The 21,550-nt window shown below is 34.0% G+C and overlaps 2 protein-coding genes across 4 annotated transcripts; one reads left to right on the plus strand and one right to left on the minus strand.

The window, feature by feature from the left end:
- The first annotated feature begins 1,697 nt into the window (after positions 1-1,697).
- LOC118059678 (uncharacterized) lies at positions 1,698-3,561 on the plus strand. The gene is made up of 2 exons (XM_035072603.2): positions 1,698-2,192; positions 2,811-3,561. The coding sequence occupies exons 1-2, from the start codon at positions 1,847-1,849 to the stop codon at positions 3,347-3,349; spliced, it is 885 nt and encodes a 294-aa protein (XP_034928494.1). The 5' UTR covers positions 1,698-1,846; the 3' UTR covers positions 3,350-3,561.
- A 1,361-nt stretch (positions 3,562-4,922) lies between these two features.
- LOC118059679 (ultraviolet-B receptor UVR8) lies at positions 4,923-10,861 on the minus strand. 3 transcript variants are annotated; one of them, XM_073411862.1, is made up of 12 exons: positions 10,490-10,617; positions 9,690-9,767; positions 9,535-9,608; positions 9,342-9,426; positions 9,078-9,209; positions 8,746-8,988; positions 8,332-8,568; positions 7,992-8,035; positions 6,811-6,993; positions 6,304-6,394; positions 5,588-5,631; positions 4,923-5,329 (listed from the first exon to the last, which is right to left on the minus strand). In XM_073411862.1, the coding sequence occupies exons 2-12, from the start codon at positions 9,739-9,741 to the stop codon at positions 5,207-5,209; spliced, it is 1,308 nt and encodes a 435-aa protein (XP_073267963.1). In that variant the 5' UTR covers positions 9,742-9,767; positions 10,490-10,617; the 3' UTR covers positions 4,923-5,206. The 3 variants fall into 3 exon arrangements, with proteins under 3 accessions (XP_073267963.1, XP_034928496.1, XP_073267962.1); XM_035072605.2 differs by lacking the exon at positions 9,690-9,767 and having other exon boundaries at positions 10,490-10,860; XM_073411861.1 differs by lacking the exons at positions 9,535-9,608; positions 9,690-9,767 and having other exon boundaries at positions 10,490-10,861.
- Between the last annotated feature and the right edge of the window lie 10,689 nt (positions 10,862-21,550).

Genomic DNA, 21,550 nt, shown 5'->3' on the forward strand with positions numbered 1-21,550 from the left:
TTTAGGTGTAAGAATTTTTTTTTTAAATCCATAATATTTTCATCTATGTTGATATATATGTCAAAGATATTTTTTATTGTTAGTATACATGTTGGTAATATTTTATATCAATACTAATACACATGTAAATTTTTTTTTTTTGTCAAGACTATTAAAATAATATTACAATTTAACCCATCATCTTCATAAAAAGACTCGTTGGCTGTAAATAAATCATGATTCTATTAACTAAAAAATATATTGAATCTTTATTCTCTGCTGCGTGTTTATTTACAGGGTATCTTTTTATAATATAAATATATTTTTTAAAAAAAATCACTAACTTATTTATTGGATAATCCTTGATATCATCAAAGATGATCGTTTGCATGCATCAGACACCCACCTTCAACCACCTTGGTCTTGAATAGTAGGTTGAATTATCAAAACTAAGAAATTAATCGATTAGTGTGGACATAAACCTCACCCCTAAACTACTCAAATTTCATATATCCTATTATTAAAAACTAAAATCAATTTTTGGTTTGATATTATATAAATTAAATTACGTGTCCTCAATTGGTTCGTTAATTTTGTGAAAAGTAGTTTTGTGTAAATTACTCTTGAAATTTTCACGTGTTTGTTTACTATAAAAAAAAAATTGATTAATAAAAAATACTTCCTAACAAAAAAAAATCTGACTTGATTTATAAGAAATATTTTTTTTCTAGTGAAAAGCAATTTTTAGAGAGATGAGAAAAAAATAAAAAATATATTGTTATTTTTAATTATATTAAATTTTATTGCTATATATTTTATCTTGATTTTTTTTTTCAATTCCTTGAAATTTGATTTAATTTTATTTTTATACCAACCTTGAATCTTTATTATTTTTATTGCTATTTTTTTCTTTCATCATTTTCTTATTTCAAAATTTTTATCTATCATATTCAATATCTATTATTTTGATTGTTGTATGTTTTATTTAGAATAATTTATGAAATTTTTTTTTTTCAAGTTCATCCTCTTTATATTTTTATCTATTAGTTTTGGTATCTATTTTTTATTATTTATTTTATTTTAAATAATTTATGAAATTGTTTGTTGATTTCATATTTCTTTAAACTTTTATTTTTTTGATTTGATTTTTATTATTTTAATATTTTTTTAAAATAAAAAATTAATAAATTATATTACAACTTATTTTTAATGACACAATACAATAATGAAAAATATTTTATAATTTATTTTTTATAATATTACCAAACAAAAACCAATTCACTTTTCAGGAAATAAACTATTTTTGAAAAGAAAAACTAACAAAGAAATGGTACTATATAATTTTTTTAATTTGATTTTACCAGGAAAGTAATGTAAGAAATCGAATCTTATTAATCGAATAGGATTTTGGAAAATTATCGGCAATCTAATGAATGAATCGTGTGGCGGATTCTGCATAGAATCCATCCGTGATTTTCGGGGGTGGTAAGAGAATTTTCAATGGCCCAAATCCTATCTATCTTCTTCTGCTCCAAGTCCAAGCATTGCAACCTGGCAATCAATGTGCCTAGATATTTTGATGATCTATAGGCCCATATCCAAAACAAATTGTTACAAGTTATTACAAGGCCTAACTTCCTCCTTGTCTCCAGAAAGCCCATTACATATCCCCAAACAACACAAAACGACACCCTTTCACTCTGCATTCTGCATACCCGTACCCGACGTCGCATAACGCCCAAAGAAAACATTATCAAAAACCAAAACCAAACCCTACGTTCTTCATTTTTTTCTCTGCTACAAACAGAAACAGAAGGCATCATCTCCAATAAAAACCAGAGGGCCAACACCACAAAAATCCTCAACCATGTCTGCAGGAGACAAATCAGCGAAGCCAGCCAAGATGCGTTGGGGAGAACTAGACGAGGAAGACGGGGAAGATCTAGACTTTTTATTACCTCCCAAACAAGTGATTGGGCCTGATGAGAACGGGATAAAAAAAGTGATTGAGTATAAATTCAACGACGATGGTAATAAGGTTAAAATTACTACCACCACGCGAGTTCGCAAGCTCGCCAAGGCTCGGTTGAGCAAGCGGGCCGTGGAGAGGCGAAACTGGTCCAAGTTCGGAGATGCCATTCATGAGGATGTTGGTAGCAGGCTTACCATGGTTTCTACTGAAGAAATCTTGCTTGAAAGGCCTAGAGCTCATGGTATTTCTATTATTTTCTTAAAAAAAAACATTATATTTGATCTGATTTTCTTGTGGTATTAGTATGCGTTTTAATTACTCAATCTATCGGTTTCCTTTATACAGTAATTCCAGTGCCATGTTTTTATATATATGTTTGGCATCCTTTCTGCAACGCATCTTTATTCAGTGCTGTCTTGGCTAGTAGAGTGTGCTTATTTTCAACAGTTGCGGGGTTTAAACTTTGCATCTATTGCTGCTCTGGTTACTTCCGATAGAATAGGTGTTGTAGCCTTCACAGGTGAATTTAGCGAGCATGTTTCGATGCTTTAGGACTGATTTGATGGCATCTCTCCAAAGGTGACATTCTGTGTGTCACTAGTGTTCTCGATGCTTTTGCCTGGTATGCTTCATTTCCAGTGCATGCATTAGGAAACTTCAATCACAAAGAAACAGCGTTGGATTTGACCTCTATGAAAGTTTATAGAGTGATGGTTGTGTTGTTTGGAAAATTCTCACATCTGGATTTTAGCTCCTTCTAGACTATATCTAACAGTATTTTTGTGGATTACTACTTTCTTTCAAGAATCTAAGGGTTGGTTGTTTTTTTTCATTTAATAATGCATTGACATGCCAACAGGTGCCAAAGCAGATGAAACCAAGATGGCTGGAGATAACTTGGCTCAGCTAGGTAAAGGAGGGGCTGTTCTCATGGTTTGCAGAACTTGTGGTAAGAAAGGTGATCACTGGACATCACGATGCCCATACAAGGATCTTGCTCAACCACCTGAAACCTTTATCGACAAACCTGCTGCAACGGAGACAGCTATGGCTGCCACTGGAGCAACCAAGGGTGCTTATGTCCCGCCAAGCATGAGGGCAGGTGCAGAGAGAACCGTTGGATCAGATATGAGGCGCAGGAATGAAGAAAATTCAGTTCGGGTTACTAATTTATCAGAGGACACTAGGGAGCCTGATTTGCTTGAACTATTCCGCACATTTGGTCCAGTGAGTCGTGTCTATGTTGCTATTGACCAGAAGACCAGTGTCAGCAGGGGCTTTGGTTTTGTCAACTTTGTAAGCAAGGAAGATGCTGAGAGGGCAATAAACAAGCTCAACGGATATGGTTATGACAATCTAATTCTTCGAGTCGAATGGGCAACACCCAGAACAAACTAGATTGTTCAGAATTGCTATGCAGTTCTTCTGGTACGCATGGTTCTATGCTTCTTAATGTGTCTTCCTGAAGAATGCTTGTTGTTCTTCAACCTTGGGAATTTATTATCAGATAAAGAGTCGTTTAATGTTCATGACTGGATTTCGATGTTTTCTTTGCTGTTATTGTTGCTCCTCGGACTACTTTATAAAGCATGATGTTTTCTTTGCTGTTATTGTTGCTCCTCGGACTACTTTATAAAGTGCGGAAGAGTAAATTCTTGAAAAAAGAGCTGAAGAGCAAATGAGTTTGATCTCAACATATATTTTTAGTCTGATATTTAATGAGAAATAGGAAACAATATTGTTTTTCCTGGACACAAGTGCAGTTTTTTGAGAAAATATTCGATTATTGTTTATACTCTTGTCACTTTAATCTCAACTATTAAAGCATCCTAGACACCAAATGATATGTTGTCTATTAGCATTTGTTTAGCTAATTGCTGCACATTACACGGTTCTGTTTCTATCCATGACCTTGAGAAAAAGGTTTGCCCGGCGAGGAACACTAGTCAAAAGTAACTGAGCCGGACTACCATTCCTGATTGGATTGACTCGACTCTATCAGCTAAAGTTGGCTGGTCCTTTTTGTTTTCTGCACTTTGCTTTTCCGAATTTCTGTATTTGGCCTCAAATATTGTTATGCAATCTCGAAAATACCTATAATTACTTTAATTAAGAAACTCAAACCCTATCTAACACACACACGCTATCTAATTTTTAAGGATACGAGCTGTAGTATAACAGTCTCTAGGTTCGAAGAAAGTGATGGAACAGTAATGTGGTTATGAACCCATTCCCCATCTGAACATGCAATGGACATGTGTGTGTGTGTGTGTGTGTGTGTGTATTACAATGCAACGGACAAGTTGATTTAAACAGTCTCTAGGTTCGAAGAAAGTGATGGAACAGTAATGTGGTTATGAACCCATTCCCCATCTGAACATGCAATGGACATGTGTGTGTGTGTGTGTATTACAATGCAACGGACAAGTTGATTTAAGGACAAACCAAACGAAACAAAGAACTGTAGCAAGTCCAAATGCTTTGACAATTTTCTAACTGTTAAGAGAATCAGAAGAAACTGGAGAGGGAGACTTTGATCAATTTCGGTTGCTTGCATTATGAAAAGTAGAAACAAATGTTGTCATAAACTAGTTTTCTGTATGAAATTTGTCAATCAAGGAACTACATAGGACTGTAGAGGAAATCCATAATTTCTAGAGATACTAATATCATGTGCTGGTTGCGCATAACTTCCAAATCGAAGAGATAAAAGGACCGTAATTATTGGAAACAACTAACACATGTATCCAATTGAAAAGAAAAGAAAAATATAACGACACATAGCACTTGAAACTCGTCAGAGATGTAAGTTTCTCTCCAGTGCTCATGCAATAGACAATTCATCGAAGGAAGAATTGATGTTTTTCAGGCACTGGTTTTTTTCGCTTTCCTTGAGTGCGGTATAAAACATAACATGCGTCAGAAGCACAATAGCAAGCTTGCATAAGTGAACAAACTCCACAACACTTCATACACAACAATACTCGACTTTTCATGGCATTGAGTACAGTATAATGTTCAAATTCTGCTAAATAAAATATACACAAGGGACCTGGCTAGATCATTTTTTACACCTTGAAAGCAGGATGCCATTCTAGTAGTTTTAAGAGACGGAGCTAGCTGCGGTGAACCTGATCCACGAAAGAATAAGAACGAGCATACGAGTACGCATATATGGATCTTAATGATACATCAGCTTTCTGAAAGGACTTCTAACCTAACAAAACTGTGCAAAGGTTTGTCAGAGTCAGATACTCAAGTAGGCGACTCGGCTAGAAGAAGGGTATGCCACCAGCCACATGCTACAGTTTTAGGGACACAGCCATCGATGGTAACTTGAGAAGGAATGTTGCGGTCAATCACATCACCCAAGCCAAGCTGTTTCACAAACCCAGACGTCGAAAAAATCAATTATGTTCTTAAATTTGCAGACATTTTGCAGCTACATGTACACCACAACACTGGAACATAATGACGTGAACCTGAGTTCCCTATCAATTATAGTGCATGGTAAACTTTATAAACAACAACAGAGGCTTATTTAGCTTGATACGAATCCTATTAATCAAATTAAAATCCAATGCCATTCCAGATGCTCGCCAAATAAGATGATTGATTGGGATTAAGAATGAGTACCTGGCCATACTTGTTCCATCCCCAACAGAATACTTTTCCATCCTCTTCAAGAAACAAAAGTAAAAAGTCACCCTTCATAGTTACGTGAAATGCGTGTCCAAACATAATTCTAAGAGCATGCATATGGGTCGCAAGTTTAAAACATGGTATAGGAATAATCATCAGAATGGTGAAGAAGTAATTATTAATTTGTTTGAAAATATGCTACGTTTGACATTAGAAATTATCCTCTCCACCAATTTAACTAGATTAACACAAAATTGCACTATTTTTTACCTCCGCCAACAGTTACGCCTTCTCATTCACCACTGACAATCTTTCAACTGGTCTGGTTCTTGATCAGTTATTTTGTTAGGTTTTACAAAACAAAGTAATATCATCTTTGCATACATTCGAGGCTAAAAATCCTCATTCAAATTGGCTATATTTTTATTCCTTTCAGAGGTGTCCTTTTATTCATCTATGTGGCACTCACATTGGTGGTTTTATAATTTTGATAATCTTTCAGACTTCGCTTTACCCAATCAAAACACCAACACTCAGTTTGTTGCCAACAAGATCAAAGGAGATGATTTGAGATTGAAAATTAACTCAAATAATATGCACACACGCACACACAAAATTAAGCAGTTTGTCTGATATTCAGTGGAAATTAATGGAATGACATAATTGTTACCGAACAAAGAGACAAGGAGGACTAAAAATAGTCCACAAACCTGTGATTATAGCACTGTGCCGAGCCCCACAAGAAACTGTTTTCGCATGTATATTTTCCAAGCTTGGAGCTTCCAAGAGTCTGGGGAGAGTCTGATGTACATATTCAATAGATTGTGAAGTTAACCACAGAGAATTCTTCAAGAACAAAACATATGTTAACATAGCAGATATGATCGAGGTATATGTAATCAGTGAACAGTGATAATGATTCAGATATAGCGCAGTGGTAGCAGTAGCAGTGCTTTGATCTTTCAGTGCCCAAACTGAAACTTTGAAACTCTAAGAGTCTAGCCACCTTTCCCAGTGTTCTATTGGCAATGAAGAGTAATTAATGATTTTTTATTTTCAAACTACATTTTTTCTGTGTTCTGTTGATGATAAATGCATTTGGATTTTTGAGATCTTATAATGCACATTTTATCATACCAAAATACCAGTCCTTCCATTTACTATCCTGCAATCAAGGGAAAGAGAACTTGAGCGATACAGTCATATTTGTAATGTACCTCTGCCTGGTCACCACCAGTTCCCAACTGTCCAAACTGATTCCCACCAAATGAGTAGACATCGCCATCAGCAGAAACACAAACGGTATGCCATAACCCTGCTGCAACTGCCTCTATCCTAATGCCCAGCAAAGAAGATACACAAGTTGGGCTTAACTCATCATCTGTGCTTCCTTGACCACACTTGAAAAAACAATAACAATTGACTTTAGTCCTTTTACCATGACAAGCCAAAACACGCAGCAGTAAAATTAATCACAAGAAAAACACAAATATGTAAGAGCTAAAAAAGAAATAGAGTATGTGGATGGGAATCCCACATCAGTTTAGAATAAGAAGTTTGAGGTGCTTATATATATGATGAACCCGAAACCGATCAGTCTAGGCTTTTGGGTTAAAGTTTAACTTGTGTGTAAGCCCTCACGCATGCAGGCCCAGGTAACTCCCCAGCAAAGATAATCCCTTGTGGAGTGAATGTCAATTTCAACATCTACATTGATTTTTAATGTGCATAAACGCTATAGCATCTAATACTTCAAGATTGGAGAGAAAAAAAATAGTAATTTAGATCCAGTGCAGCTTTGCCATCAACTACACTATTTCTAATTAATTGAGAAAGATTGAACGTGCATCCTCTCTTTCCTTTGGTGGCACTTTTTGCATAATTATGGCAACTTTACACACTTTTTCTGCAGTTTCTCTTAAGAGACAAGTCCAACGCAATAAAAAAAATTGCGGCAATAACAAATATAGGCCAATTCTCACCATCAAAAGCACTTTTTAGTGGCTAAAATGTTAGAAAGTAAGTCATTCAAATGAGGTTTGACAGTCAAATAACAGACCCACCATTTAATATTCGAGGGGTTAAAACAGATCCAGAGGAGTTCAACCAATCGAGACATACACGAATGAAAGACAAGCAACTAAGAATTCAAAGTTTTACAAATATCTTTTACTGGTGATGATTCTATGCAAGAACGAAATTCAAATAAACAGTCAGATTAGGAACCATCATATTGACTGAGACGCATTGCTAAGCAACATATGATGAAAGAAAACGTGCATTTCTCTAATGAAAATGCAAGGACAAGCTCACACACAACACAAGAAATTTACTTTAGGAAAATAGAAAACCCCAGGAGAGACTCATTGACTGCCAAAAATTTACTAGACCAGAGTACCTGTCCATAAAGTCCCCAGCCAAAAGTAAGTAGTGCTCCAGCATCTGTAATAGATTTGAAGCCAAAAGTATGAATTGGTCATGTGGAGGTCTTTGAATACAGAATAAAATGGGGGAAAATAAAGGGAAAACAGGCATGCATTAACCATGCAAGTCAAACTCATGCCATAGACAGTTTGCAGTCTAGGTCGTAAATCTTGTTGCTGTACTTACCGATACAAGTACATCAAGTACACGGCTCTAATGCTCCTAAACTATGTTACTTGAGCTTATATATATTGAATAACAAATTCAAAAAAGCATTATAATAATAAAAAAAGAACATCACCAGACAATAGTACCTGTAATTACCGCACTGTGTCGACCTCCACAAGCAATTCCCTTAACATGACTTCCAGGAACTCTAAAACTCTGTCCCTCTGAAGTCATGCCCCCTCGAGAAAGCACTACAGCTCTATCTTTTCCGTAAGCAGAGTCAATGCAAGGTATGGGATGAGGAGAGGACACCATACGTATCCGGGAGCCCAAACCAAGCTGCCCTTCGCCACCATAGCCCCAACCCCACACCTGTCCTATATCTGAAACTTCGGGAAAATTAGGATACATCAAGTGTCTTGCTTAGTTGCTTTACATAAAAGTCTTCCATAGCTTCAAGCTTCATACTGCCTATCAATTTGTTACCATGATCTCGTTGCAGAGAGAACTACACATCAAAATACAGAGTCAGCACAGTACTATTCCAGGACAGGACTTACCTGACAATGCTAAAGTGTGGCGCCCGCCAGCAGCAACAGTGGCAACCCTCACTCCTGGGTTAAGAGTTACTAGGCATGGCAATGCTGAGAGTGTTTCATCTCCGGCAGATGAGCTTTCGGCTGCTTGTTTTGCTGATGATATTCTCCGCCTCTTTGTACTTTCATCTCCACTTCCTCTACCATCAACCCCAGACAAGTTTCCACTTCCACTGCTAGACCTCGAACCTTGCGAGCGAGGGCTGACTGCAAAAGATCACCGTTCACAAATTAGCCTGCAGGAAGATAAATTACTTAGTGCACAGTGTTTGAAAAGGTAGCTAGTTGGAAATTGCCTTGTTCTGTAAAAAACAGATTCTGTCTTTCAAACGCATCCTTTGCTGATCCTCCCACCCCTGATGGATCTCCAAAGACTTTCCCTGAGGGAATACATTCTTTCCATCCCCATGTATAGACTTCTCCAGTGTCTGTGCTTGAGAAAAAGAAAAAGAAAAAGAAAAAAGAAGCTTAATTAGTTTTTAGGCAGAGTAATATGATACATGATCAATTATCAATCAAAGAAAGAGTTCAACACTGCCCTTGCATATACAGTTATTTACCTGTAGCTGCTACACAATGCGCCCAACCAGCAGCAGCTTTTACAATGGAAGCCTCAGTTGGGAGAGGGAAAGCCTCGGGAGTTTCCTTAACAAGAAAAATAGAAGGAAAAAAATTTGTTTGTTAGTTCTACAACATGTAAAATTAATCAACACATATGGAATGAAGTTGAAGTGTTTTATGGTGCAGCACTACCCCATGCTTCCCGGATGTGACATAGCTTTGACCTAGATCATCTGTTGAACCCCATGTAATGAGCTTTCCAGACTCTGATTAAACAACAGCCATGAGTAAAACACCACTATTTTCTAAATTAGAAAAATCAGTTGACCGTAACAATTGAATCATGCTTTTATTAGCTTTGAAGGGAAGCGAGAAATAGTAGCCTTTTTGCATGTCCATAATCTAATTATGAGCACTATCTCAAACTTCAATTAAGAGGAAAGCAAGAAGGGGTCAAACAGAAATGAAAAGTGCTTCAAATGGCAATTGAATGCAAATTGCAGCAAGCTGACAGTGTAAAGTCTAATCAGTATGGAAATGTTTAAATAAAAAAGGGGGAAAAAAGACTTGTCTTGCATCCAAGAAAAGCTAAATTTCCTTTCCTTAAATGTGAAAAGTAAACACTGTTGCATTGAAAACTGAAATTATAAGAAAAACAATGCACACGAAATTAAATTTCAGAAGCAAATTAATTTCAACTTCAAATTGTATAAAAATAATTTTAGTTCGGCTCATTTTAGCAAACTGAAAGAAATTAAACAGAAAAATACAAACAAAATAAACTATTAAAAAACGAAAAAAAGAAAAGGAAAGAAGCAGGAATCAGGATTTGTACCAAGCAAAGTAAAAAACCTCACTTGACAAAGTTCATTATCCCCATTTTAGCCAAATTAAACTCAGCTTTCTTTTCCCAGGAACCAAAACAGCATTAAAACAAACAATAAAACAACCTTACTTTCTTCCCTTTTCCCACATTTTCTCGGCAACCAAACAGAACGAAAATCAAATGTAATAAAAAAATCCACAACTCTCTATTTTTACCAACAAGATAATAACCAAGATAAGTCAATCACATTCCCATTCCCAGGTCTAACCTCTCAACTCCACACATAAATAAAATAAAACTGAAGAGACAAAGAAACGTCACCAGAAATGGCCATGGCGAAACCGCAACCGCCACCACAAACATCCTTCCACGCATACACCGTCGACCTGACAGCAAGCGGAGACGAAATCGGCGACCTTTGCGGCAAAGCACCCGGTAAATAACCCCACATAAAAACCAATCTCTCATTGTTCACCTCCATTTTCACTGCTTCTTCCTTTCCCTCCCCATTCATTCTTTATATAAGAAAAGAGAAGGCAACACAGATGAAAACACCAACAACAAAAAACAATACTTGCTACTGTTTTTATATTTTTTTTTATTATTATTTTTTGGGAGAAAATGTTTTTGAGCTTTTGTGTCTTTGCATTTGAGAGTTTGTTCGGTAAGTAATGGAGAGTGCGGTAATAATGGTAGCCATAAAATGGGGCGTGTCATTTACAAGAAAATAGAAGATACCACGTAGGATGCTCACGTGGTTACTATGACACGTGGCTTCATGCTATCCGCTAGATTGCTCAGTAAATTCTGGCCAGGAGTTCTCGGAAGTTTCTGGAAGGTCAGGACTCAACGAGGAAAAAAAAAAAACTCAAAGATGGCGTGCAGTAGTTGATGCCGAGTGACACGTGCTTCCTTTCTATACGAAGTCCAATCATTACTGTCTCACGTGTCGGGTTATTAGCGTGGGACGTTTGTGAAAGGGTCGTGCCACGTCATTTTTGGGTCGGTTGATGTAATCATTGGTTTTTTTTTTGCTGGTATATTTTTTCATAGTATCTATTATATTATTGTGATACTAGCCAAACAAGATATTAGTGCTGTTAATATAAATTTTGGAAACAATGATTTATTTATATTCATCAAGAAGATTAACATAGTAAATTATGTTGAGTGTTTAAATTTTTAAAAAATATAGGTATAACTACATTTTCAAACTCACTGTCGTATAGGTTTCTGGTAGCTTTTTATAATCAATTTATTGATTTGAGCTTTAAAATCATATGCTATTATTTAAAAATAAAAGGAAAAGGAAAGAAAGAAAACAAGCGAGCGAGCGAGCTTTCCTACGTTATTATTGATTTTTAAAAAGAAATGAGCCCGGATGAATATCCATCCTCACTCGCTGTACCTGTGATGCAAATATATATATATATATATCCTTATCATTCCATAGTTTAATTAAAATTATATTTGCCTATCAGCTGTTAAAATATTACAGTTTACAATACCATCAATATTTGTAATATAAACTAAATTATAATATAGCTTATATAAATTTCAACTAAATTATAAGATAGCAGAAGTTATTATTTAAAAAAAAATAAAAAATTCGAACGGGTTGACAGGAAATAAGGAACATGAATCTAGTTTGTTTGAAGAACATTCACGTAGTTTCTATAAAATGATCGACAGAACATTGTTCCGCACTTAGCACAGTAGGGATCCAGTATGATTAAAGTAACTGAACAGACACCCTTGTGAGAGAAGTGTGTTTTTCCCTCTTCAATCCTACCTTTTGCATGACACCAATACCAAATCATACACTCTATGTCGATGGCACGATACGGGTCTGATTTTTTTTTTTCTTTTGATGTATAAAATAAATATTTAGGTGTTGCTGATTACTTTTCAACTTTTTTTACACCTTTTAGTGCTAACAAATAATGCAGGTAAACAGTAAAAATATATTTTGATTTACAAAAAAACAAAATTAATAATATAATATATTTGATTCATCAGAGCTAATTCAAGTTAACCTGAAAATTTTGTTGAAGAATTAAATTGAAAAAAATTAATTAAAAAAAATATTAGTTAACCTATCAAATCCGTGATTCAGATCATGAGACCATGGTAAATCTATTTAAAGTAAATTAAAATAAATTATAGAGCTTAATTCTTAATCAACCCAGTGTAATAATAAAATTGAAGAGCAAAAAAGTAAAAAACAACAACTTTAGTTAGCCTACCAAGCCCGTGACCAGGTCATAAGACTGAAAAAACCTCATAGAAAGTAAACATAAAAAATAACTTAGGTCAAATTGTCAAATTCACGACTAAGATCATGAGACTATAATAACTCATTATAAAGCAAATCAAAGCAAATTACGAAGCACGTTGCTGAGAGATAAAATTGAAAAACAATCAATTTAAAAACATGACACAATAAAATGACTTGAGTTTATGCATGTTAACTTGCAAAAAAATTACTCGAGTTACGAGACTTGTATAACTTTATGAAAAATAAATCATAAAGCATAATTTTTAATCAGTTCAATGTTAAATGATAAAATTAAAAAAATATCAATTAAAAAAAACATTAAGTCAATTAGATTAACCTGTTAAACCCCGAGCTCGAGTCATGGGACCAAAATAGCATTATAGAAAACAAACTAAAATAAATCATGCATAATTCATAGTTAATTCAAATTGAATAATGAAATTAAAAATAAACTAATTTAAAAAAGATTAAAAAAACTCCAAGCCAATTGAGTTAACCTATTAAACTCGTTATATTGGTAATGAGACCAAACTAACTATCTATAAAATAAATTTTTAATAAATTATAAAGTTTAAGTTTTAATAAATCAAATATTTATCTATGAAAGTAGGAAAAAGACAAAAACACAGATACAGTAAAAAAAAAAAGGAAAAAAAAACACTATTAAGAGGAAAGTGAATTCCTGGAATTCACTTTCCTGCTTTTCCTATGTTGCGGCGATAAAAGAAAATAATGAAAGGAAACTGAATTCCATCCGCCTAGAATTAACTCGAAGGAAAGTGTTTTCCTTCTATTAGAAAAGGAAAACACTTTCCTTTCGGCGTGCTAGCGCACGCCTTCACTTGCTACAGTGGCAAGCGATATAATTCACTTGCCACAGTAGCCAGTGATATAATTCACTTGCCACTGTAGCAAGTGAATTATAATTCGCTTGCACTGTATGATATATTCACTTGCCACTGTGTCAAGTGAATTATAATTACTATGAATTTCCCTGTAGCCGCTTGGTATTCATGTAGATTTCGTAACAAGATTGAAACTAACGGCCGGGATAGAATCTCTGAAACTACAAGCCGTGATCCGTTAGACGTGCGTATCCCACGAGGCTGGCCGTCTTTAGAAATTCCATTACTCATGCGGAGTGAGTTCATAAAAATTAGATTTATTCTAAATTTGTGTAAAGAGTAAAAACTAGACAGCTAAAGGGATAAAATTAATCAACTACCCCATTATAATTATATTGAAACAAAAATTAATGGATACACACAGCCAAGCCTTTTTACAAGCTTATTTCCAGGCGCATCACTCGTTAAATTTATCAAAAACATGTGTTTAAAGGACAATTTAAAAATATAATTGTGGTTATTTTTTAAAATATTTTTTATACTAAAATATATTAAAATAATATTTTTTCAATACACCTTCCTTGTTAAATTTATAAAGAACATGTGCTTAATAATGCGTTAATGACCGTGTTTTTGTAAGAGTATATTCGAATTTTAGAATTTTTTTGAGAATTTTAATATCTTCACAACAAGTGATTATCTTTTAATCTAAACAAAACACAACTTCAGTTCTTCAAATGCTGCTTGAACAATCTAAATTAATGCTCAAGTTTTTTCTCTCTTTTTTTCCTGGAAAAAGCTGGTACCATGAAAAATTCCTTAGATAGAGTAAGGAACAGTTTATTTGGGCGATCCAGCCATGTTTTTTAATTTTTTTAAAAAAATAATTTTAATATTTTAGTCGAGATGTATTTTGCTGGGAGCACTAACACTGCTGTTTCTGACTGGATTAGTCCGTGCGAAGGGCTAAAACAGATGTGTTTGTTAAGACATATAGTGTTCGTCGGCAGGAGTTCGGAGATGCTTTGGAACCACAAGCTCTACTTCATTTTGTCTGATAGGAAAAAGAAAGCACTTCATTGTCACGAGCTAATAGCTTTTCAAGATGCACACGTCATCCAATCTCTTGGATATTTTCCTTCCTAAACCCCGGCAGCTATTGGTCGGGAGAGTATCGTGTTGGTGGAGAGAATCTTCCTGTCCCGTCCTCTATTTTCTATTTCGAGATTTATTTGGCCAGGAGTAGAGAGCGGTGCTCGTCTCATTGATTGATCCGTAGAGGGGCTCTCGCAGTTCCACGTCTTTTTTCATCATTTCAAGTTGACAGGAAACTTTATCTGTATATTGTTTTCTTCCATTCTCTCCTCCTCTCAATTAATGAAGCAAACATTTGAGAAGACGCATTAATTGATGACATCTAATAAATAAAACAAATTAAGGTGCAATTTAGACAATAATTTAATGAGTTTGTTTTTAAACCTTGTGAGAATTTATTGTGTTTGAAACTTTTATAAACAAAGTAGTGTTGACATATAATTTAAATATAAGAATTGAGGGTGACGGTCATATAATAACATATTATTAAATATTAAAATTTTATTTAACAATTTAAATTTTTAGATTAAGATAATTTTTTAATATAATATTATATCAGACAAAGAAACAACAAATTTTCATGTCTTGTTTCTATTTTTTTTTTTTTTTACAAGCCATGGCTAATTTCTTTGTCTTGACACCCATTCTCAACATAAATAACACTCATATAGCCCTTGATAGTATTAATATCACTGCTCAAACACCTCTCGAACTCCCCCCTTCAATAATTACATCTCTTGAAAGCTGCAATGCCACACCTTGTTCGTTCGTTAGCTATGATCTTTTAGGCTTGCAATCACAATCACAATATTAATTAAATTTACGATTAACCAGTTTACAATAACAGTTAAATCGGTCAAACAATTTAAAAATAACAAGAAAAAACACAAAAATATCATAACCAAAGCTTGGGGATATTTACGAAAATGATTTTATGAAAACTCACAAAAATTTGAGTGATATCCAGTAATCGGATAAAAAGTGATAGCCCTTTTAAGTTATTGTTTAAGTCCGGCACAACCAAGACCTTCTCTTAGGCCTAATTTGCCTCGTTAGTCCATGAATATATTTGTTAGACCATACACGTGATCTATTTGTGTCAGGTCTTCATCCAGCTGTGGAAGATTTACATATGACAGTTCATAATTACATATTATCAGAAATTCAACTATATTATTAACACTCGTAAAAATATATTTGAAAAAAAGGTTTATAAATTATGTTTCCATGTGAAAAAGTTGACTACTTCATATAATTGGATTAATCGGCCGATCGGTTGAATTAGAGAATTAACAGTAATATTACATATTATCCTGCTTTAAAAGTAAAATATATTTAAATATTATAAATTTTAAATATTACAAGATGAAAATATATTATATCACTAAATCTTTTTTAAAAGGTGCTAGCCTGCCAAAAATTTTAAGGTAATGTGCTATTTTTTTATATTTTAAATCCCCTGTATTATTAGATGACATTGTACGGTCATACAATCCATGGAGTCCTTGCAGGGTGGACGAACATCGTGTGTTGCAAAACTTCCCACCTCTTCTTAACGGCCCAGAATGTCACCCTGCTGGGCCTTCAAATGTAGAATCACCACTCAATCATGGGCCACACGATCAGTTATCCAAAATAGTTACAACCCTTTCAAGACCAGCCACCCGATCCTGGTGCCTCCAAATTATCGATGATGTTTTTCTAGCCTCAGGATTGCTTACCATAAGGCATAAACACACCTGTGAGCCCATCAAATGATTAAAGAACAGACACGTATTATTAGAGGGGTCTAACTTTGATCACCTGGGAGGGAGACACTGACTACGTGGAGGCTCTATCACCATTGTGGTTTAGGGTTTCCCGTGAAGATGGAAAGTTTTGTCATTTTAACCTCCCTTCCTTTTCCTTTAATTTCAATTTATCCTCCTTCCCTCCCTGTTCATGCTAGTAATTACTCTTTTTTTTTTTTTTTTTCTCATCTGCCTGTAAGCTTCCTGATGCACTGACGTGGATTATTTGAGCTCCTAAATGAAATAGATGGAGTTCTACAAATGATGCAAGCTTTGCTCCAGGGCGTTTTTACTTTCAAACATGAACACACAAAATAAAAGAAGAGGATGGATTGATTATTGGAATTCCCAGAAACCTGAGGCAGACATGTCGCAAACAAGCAACGGACCCATCACCGAGCTTATAAATATCACAAGCTTGATGACCCCGTCAAATGATTGTGATTGTAACCCAGCAGTTCAGAGGACATCAACTACCGACACGTGTGAGTGTTCCCCTGCATCAGTATCTTCGAGCTTTTTTTAGGCTTTAGAAGTGATCTTCTTCTTCCTCTTCCATTGATTTATGGTTTCAATTTAGATGAAAGCTGTGTTTTTTTTGTTTGTTTACTGCATCAATTCGCATGATGTAACTCTTGACCATTAAACCCCAGAAAAGGAAAGATATTAACATTGAATTAAGTCTCATGTTTCCGTACATCTAGCTACTGAACAAAATTACTGGTCTTTTATTTGACTGCTACACCCACTTGACACGGCAAGCTGAAGATCAACCACGTAATTTGGGGCTCGTTACATGCCATGATCGGACCTCTGTCTCCAGCCACAGGATCATTCGCATCAAATGATTGTAAGACAGACACGTATTATTTGAGAACACTGATTCGATTCATGTGGGATACCATGCTTGATGGCATATGAGGCTCAAATCTAGAGGTCCAGAGGACTGCTTCGATTCGTGGTTTCACAGATCTGCACGCACTAGACCACTGAACGAATAAATGGCTCGGAACCTTTGACTCCAAACTCTTCTGATAACCAGAGGCCAAACGTGACCGTTTGTCTCTGCGTTTGAACTTGCGTTTGGTGCAAATTTGAATTTTTTTTTTATTTTTAAATTAAGTTTGATTTATATTTTTTGGATCGTTTTAATGTACTGATGTCAAAAATAATTTTTAAAAAATAAAAAAACATCATTGGCATGTATTTCGGCACGAAAAGCTATTTAAAAAACAACCGCTACCACATTGTCAAACACGCGCGATACCCATAAAAAAGCTAAATAAAAAGCTAAAAATAAAAACTAATATTTTAATTTTTCTTTACTTGTTTTGCACACCCAAGGAAAATCAAACAAAATATTAAAATATTTTTTTTCTCCCACGGATGTTATTTATATATATCTTTCCAATGAGTCAAAACCAACAAAGTGGAGTTACTAAGAAATTAAACCAATTAAATATATCCATGAGGAAAAAAATAATATCAAACTTATTAAAAATTAATAAAAGACTTATTTTTTCCACTTCAATATAAATGGCTCTTCAAATGGTTTTTTTAATTGAAATAGATATGATAAAAAAAAATTATATTTATATATTTAAAATATTATTTTATTAATTTAACTTTTAAAAATAATATTTTGTATTGAAGATGCTCTAATAACATGCTAGTCTGATAACGGCAAGAGGAAAATGTAACTAAAGACTGTTCACGACGTGCCTGAGCTGAGGTTGTGGGGTAGCAAAATCAGGACCTCTGTTGGTGGGGAAATGACTCGAGCCTTTGGGTGGAATTCTTGGCTATCTCCTTCCATTCCTAATTATGCTATTTAGACGGATGATTTTTTGAAAATTACTTTTTAAATTTTGTATGTTTGTTTTTAATTAGAAAAATTAGTTAATGGTAATTAAAATAAAATTTGATTTATTTTCATGAAAGTTTTTTTTGAACAAAAAAATATTTTTTAAGAGTTATAAAATTTTAAAATATCATATTATTTTTTGATTATATTAAATTAAATTTTTAATTATTATATATATTTTATTTCGAATATATATTTTTTTAATTTCATCTTTTAAAATTTGATTATTATATTAACTTTGGTTCTCGTTTTTATGATTGTTATTTGTTTTTTTATTTTTTTATTAAATTTTTTTTATTTATTAAATTTTTTTAAAATTTGATCTCTATTATTTTGATTATTATTTATTTTTTTGATATAATTTATGATTATATTTTTTTTAATTTTCATTCGAATTTTTAATTTATAAGATTTGTTTTTTATTATTTTAATAAATTTTAAAAAACAAAATATTAATAAATTATTTTTCAACTCATTTTCCATGATATAACCAAATACTATAAAGTATTTTTCAACTTATTTTTCATAATATTTCTAAATATTGAAAAATAATTTACTTTTTTAACAAATTATTAAAAAAAAAACTATTTTCTAACAAACAAATTTTCCTTGAATCCTTAAATAAATTGTCACTTTCCTTAAACAATCTTCTTGGGATAAAAAAGGTCGCATGTAAATTACATGACGCTTACGGTTAATTTGAATAGAGAGAATTTGCAGAAATATGGATTGAAACTTGATCTTTCATGTGGAAATTAAACCAATACAATCCAGGTATAAAGGCACCCTGCAGAATTAACCATCGTTATGGAGTACTAAATTGAGACATTTGCCATTGTTATTTCCATGTGTTGAAATTTTAGTTTCTCAATCCACGTAGCCCGTCGTACATGCTCGCCTATACTGGACAAATTCGGCAATTAGCTTCCAAGGTGAAAAAAATTGGTGAATTACCATAGCATCAAAAAGTTTTAATAAAATATCATAGTTTGATTCTAGACCATAATAAAATTTTAATTGATGTTACGATTTATAATCACGACATTAATTGAATTTAAAACTAGTCGGTTAATAAATATTAATTAAACCGGTCAACTAATTCAAAAATAATAAGAAAAATAAAAAAATTACTAAAATAAGAGCTCAACGCAGTATTTTTAAAAACAATCTACATAAATTTATGTAAAAATTCAAGCGCGATTCAATGATCAGATCAATAGTTATAGGCCCTTTGAGTTGTCTTTCGGGTCTGTGCAATTTGACATTCTCTTGAGAGTAGACCTGCCCTAGTAGTTTATAAATATATTTTTTAAGCCATCCATGTAATTTATCAAGAATAAATCCTCGTCTAGCTATGACAAAATTGCACTTAACTGTTCATAATCATTTGTTATCGTAAGCTTGATTATATTATTGACAATTATAAAACATATTTGAAAAAAAAAAAATTTATATAATCATGTTTTTATGTGAAATCATTAACCGCTTCATATGATTTGATCAATTAGACGGTTGGTTGAACCATAAAATTGATAATAAAACTATTATTAAGTCATCCCACTTTAAAATAGTGATCACTATTTCTAAATGCTGTGAAAGGATGTCATAAAACTATTATTAACTTAATGTGTGCCAATTTCTTTTTTCTTTTTAAATCCCCTATATTATATTATTAGATGACATTGTTGTACGGCCATAAAATCCACGTAGTCCTTGCAAGGTAAATGAACATCGTGTGTTGCAAAACTTCCCACCCATTCTTCACGGCCCAGAATGTCACCCTGCTGGGCCTCCAAATGTAGAATCACCACTCAACCATGGGCCCTTTGCTCACAATGATTGGACCTCTCAGCCGAGCCACACGATCAGTTATCCAAAATAGTTATGACCTTTCAACTTTCAAGACCAACACCGGATCTTGATGCCTACAAATTTTCAAAGATGTTTTTCTAGCCACAGGATTGCCCACCACAAACACACAAGTGAGCCCATCAAATGATTAAAGAACAGACACGTGTTATTGGAAGGTCTTACTTTGATCACCTGGGAGGGAGCCACTGACTACGTGGAGGTTCTATCACCATTGTGGTTTCTGGTTTTCCGTGAAGATGGGAAGCATTGTCATTTTAACCTCTCTTCCTTTTCCTTTAATTATAATTTATCCTCGGGGTTATGGGCTAAATTCAGTTTCTTTCTCAAAATCGATATTTTTAAAAAAGTTTTAATTGAGTGCCACTGTCCTCCTTCGAGTAGCCTGGAGTAAGAGAAAAAAACTATTCTCTTTAAATCCGATGAAACGAAACTTTTTTTTTTTAAAAAAAAAATTAATGTGTTTAGATCTTCTACTTTATTTTAAAAATCCAAATAATGCAATATAAATCAAGCCATTCCTGGGTTACTGTTAAATTTATAAAATTCAAGGTCACGCTGCAAAAAAATATCAATCATTCCAGCTGATACTAATTCACACACTCAACAATAATCTCACAGCTTCAAGCAGTCATCTTGGCTCTCCATGCAAGCCAAGGGCTCGTAATGCGCAGAAAGATATTCATCATGGTTCTTGAACAATGGTGCTCCACACCATGTTACATCTGACTTAAGCAATCTCTCATTTCATGCTCTATATAGTGGCTCGAATGACATTATTATTGGAAATGGTTCGTCTCTTTCCATTACACATACTGGTTTCATCTCTCTCAGAACCCATAATAATATTTTTTAATTCAAGGATGTTCTTGGTGTTCATAATATGAGAAAGAATTTGATTTTAATATCCCAGTTTTGTGCCATAACTAATGTATCCATTGAATTCTTACCTACTACTTTTCTTGTCAAGAAACTCTGCACGGTATTTATGAATGACTAGCATCTCCATTATGTCTAGATTTTTCCACTGCAAATACTTTTTTATTTGAGTGGCATTATAGTTTAGTACAACCAGCTTTCCTACACTATTCCGCAACTCCTACCAATCTAAAGGGTAGATTAAGTAACCCAGGAAAATTGGTGAAAAAATATTTCTTCAGGGAAGTTTCTCGAGCACTTCGTATGAATTTTCAGCTTCCTAAAAACTGTATCCCCCCGAAAATTTTTGTTTTTTTTGACGAAGAACAAGCCCTGTTGGGTGTAGAAATTAGAAAATGAAGTGCATGCGCACCTGTTCCTTTCAAAATGACCAGGCTGATTGTAGTTGGAGGCAAGGTTGCCATCTTCGCAAATTCTAGCCTCAAGATACATTCTGCCAGTGATACCACATAAAATTGTCTCACGCCACAGTCGCCTTTTTACTTTCAAACATGAACACACAAAATAAAGGAAGAGGATGAATTATTGGAATTCCCAGAAACCTGAGGCAGACATGTCGCAAAGAAGACAATGAACGGGCCCATCACCGAGCTTATAAATATCACAAGCTTGATGACCCCGTCAAATGATTGTAACCCAGCAGTTCAGACTTCAGAGGACATCAACTACCAACATGGGTGATTGTTCCCCTGCATCAGTAAT

This window comes from Populus alba, chromosome 10 (assembly GCF_005239225.2).
Source record: "Populus alba chromosome 10, ASM523922v2, whole genome shotgun sequence".
NCBI classification, from domain to species: Eukaryota; Viridiplantae; Streptophyta; class Magnoliopsida; order Malpighiales; family Salicaceae; genus Populus; species Populus alba.

Bases quoted from the DNA above. Each gene is read 5' to 3' on its own strand.
- LOC118059678 (XM_035072603.2), top strand. From the start codon at position 1,847: ATGTCTGCAGGAGACAAATCAGCGAAGCCAGCCAAGATGCGTTGGGGA. The intron at 2,193-2,810 runs GTATTTCTATTA...ACATGCCAACAG, and splicing joins TGAAAGGCCTAGAGCTCATG to GTGCCAAAGCAGATGAAACC.
- LOC118059679 (XM_035072605.2), bottom strand. From the start codon at position 10,682: ATGAATGGGGAGGGAAAGGAAGAAGCAGTGAAAATGGAGGTGAACAAT. The intron at 8,989-9,077 runs GCAATTTCCAAC...GATCTTTTGCAG, and splicing joins TCTGTTTTTTACAGAACAAG to TCAGCCCTCGCTCGCAAGGT. The intron at 6,395-6,810 runs GTACATTACAAA...TATGTACATCAG, and splicing joins CTGGTGGTGACCAGGCAGAG to ACTCTCCCCAGACTCTTGGA.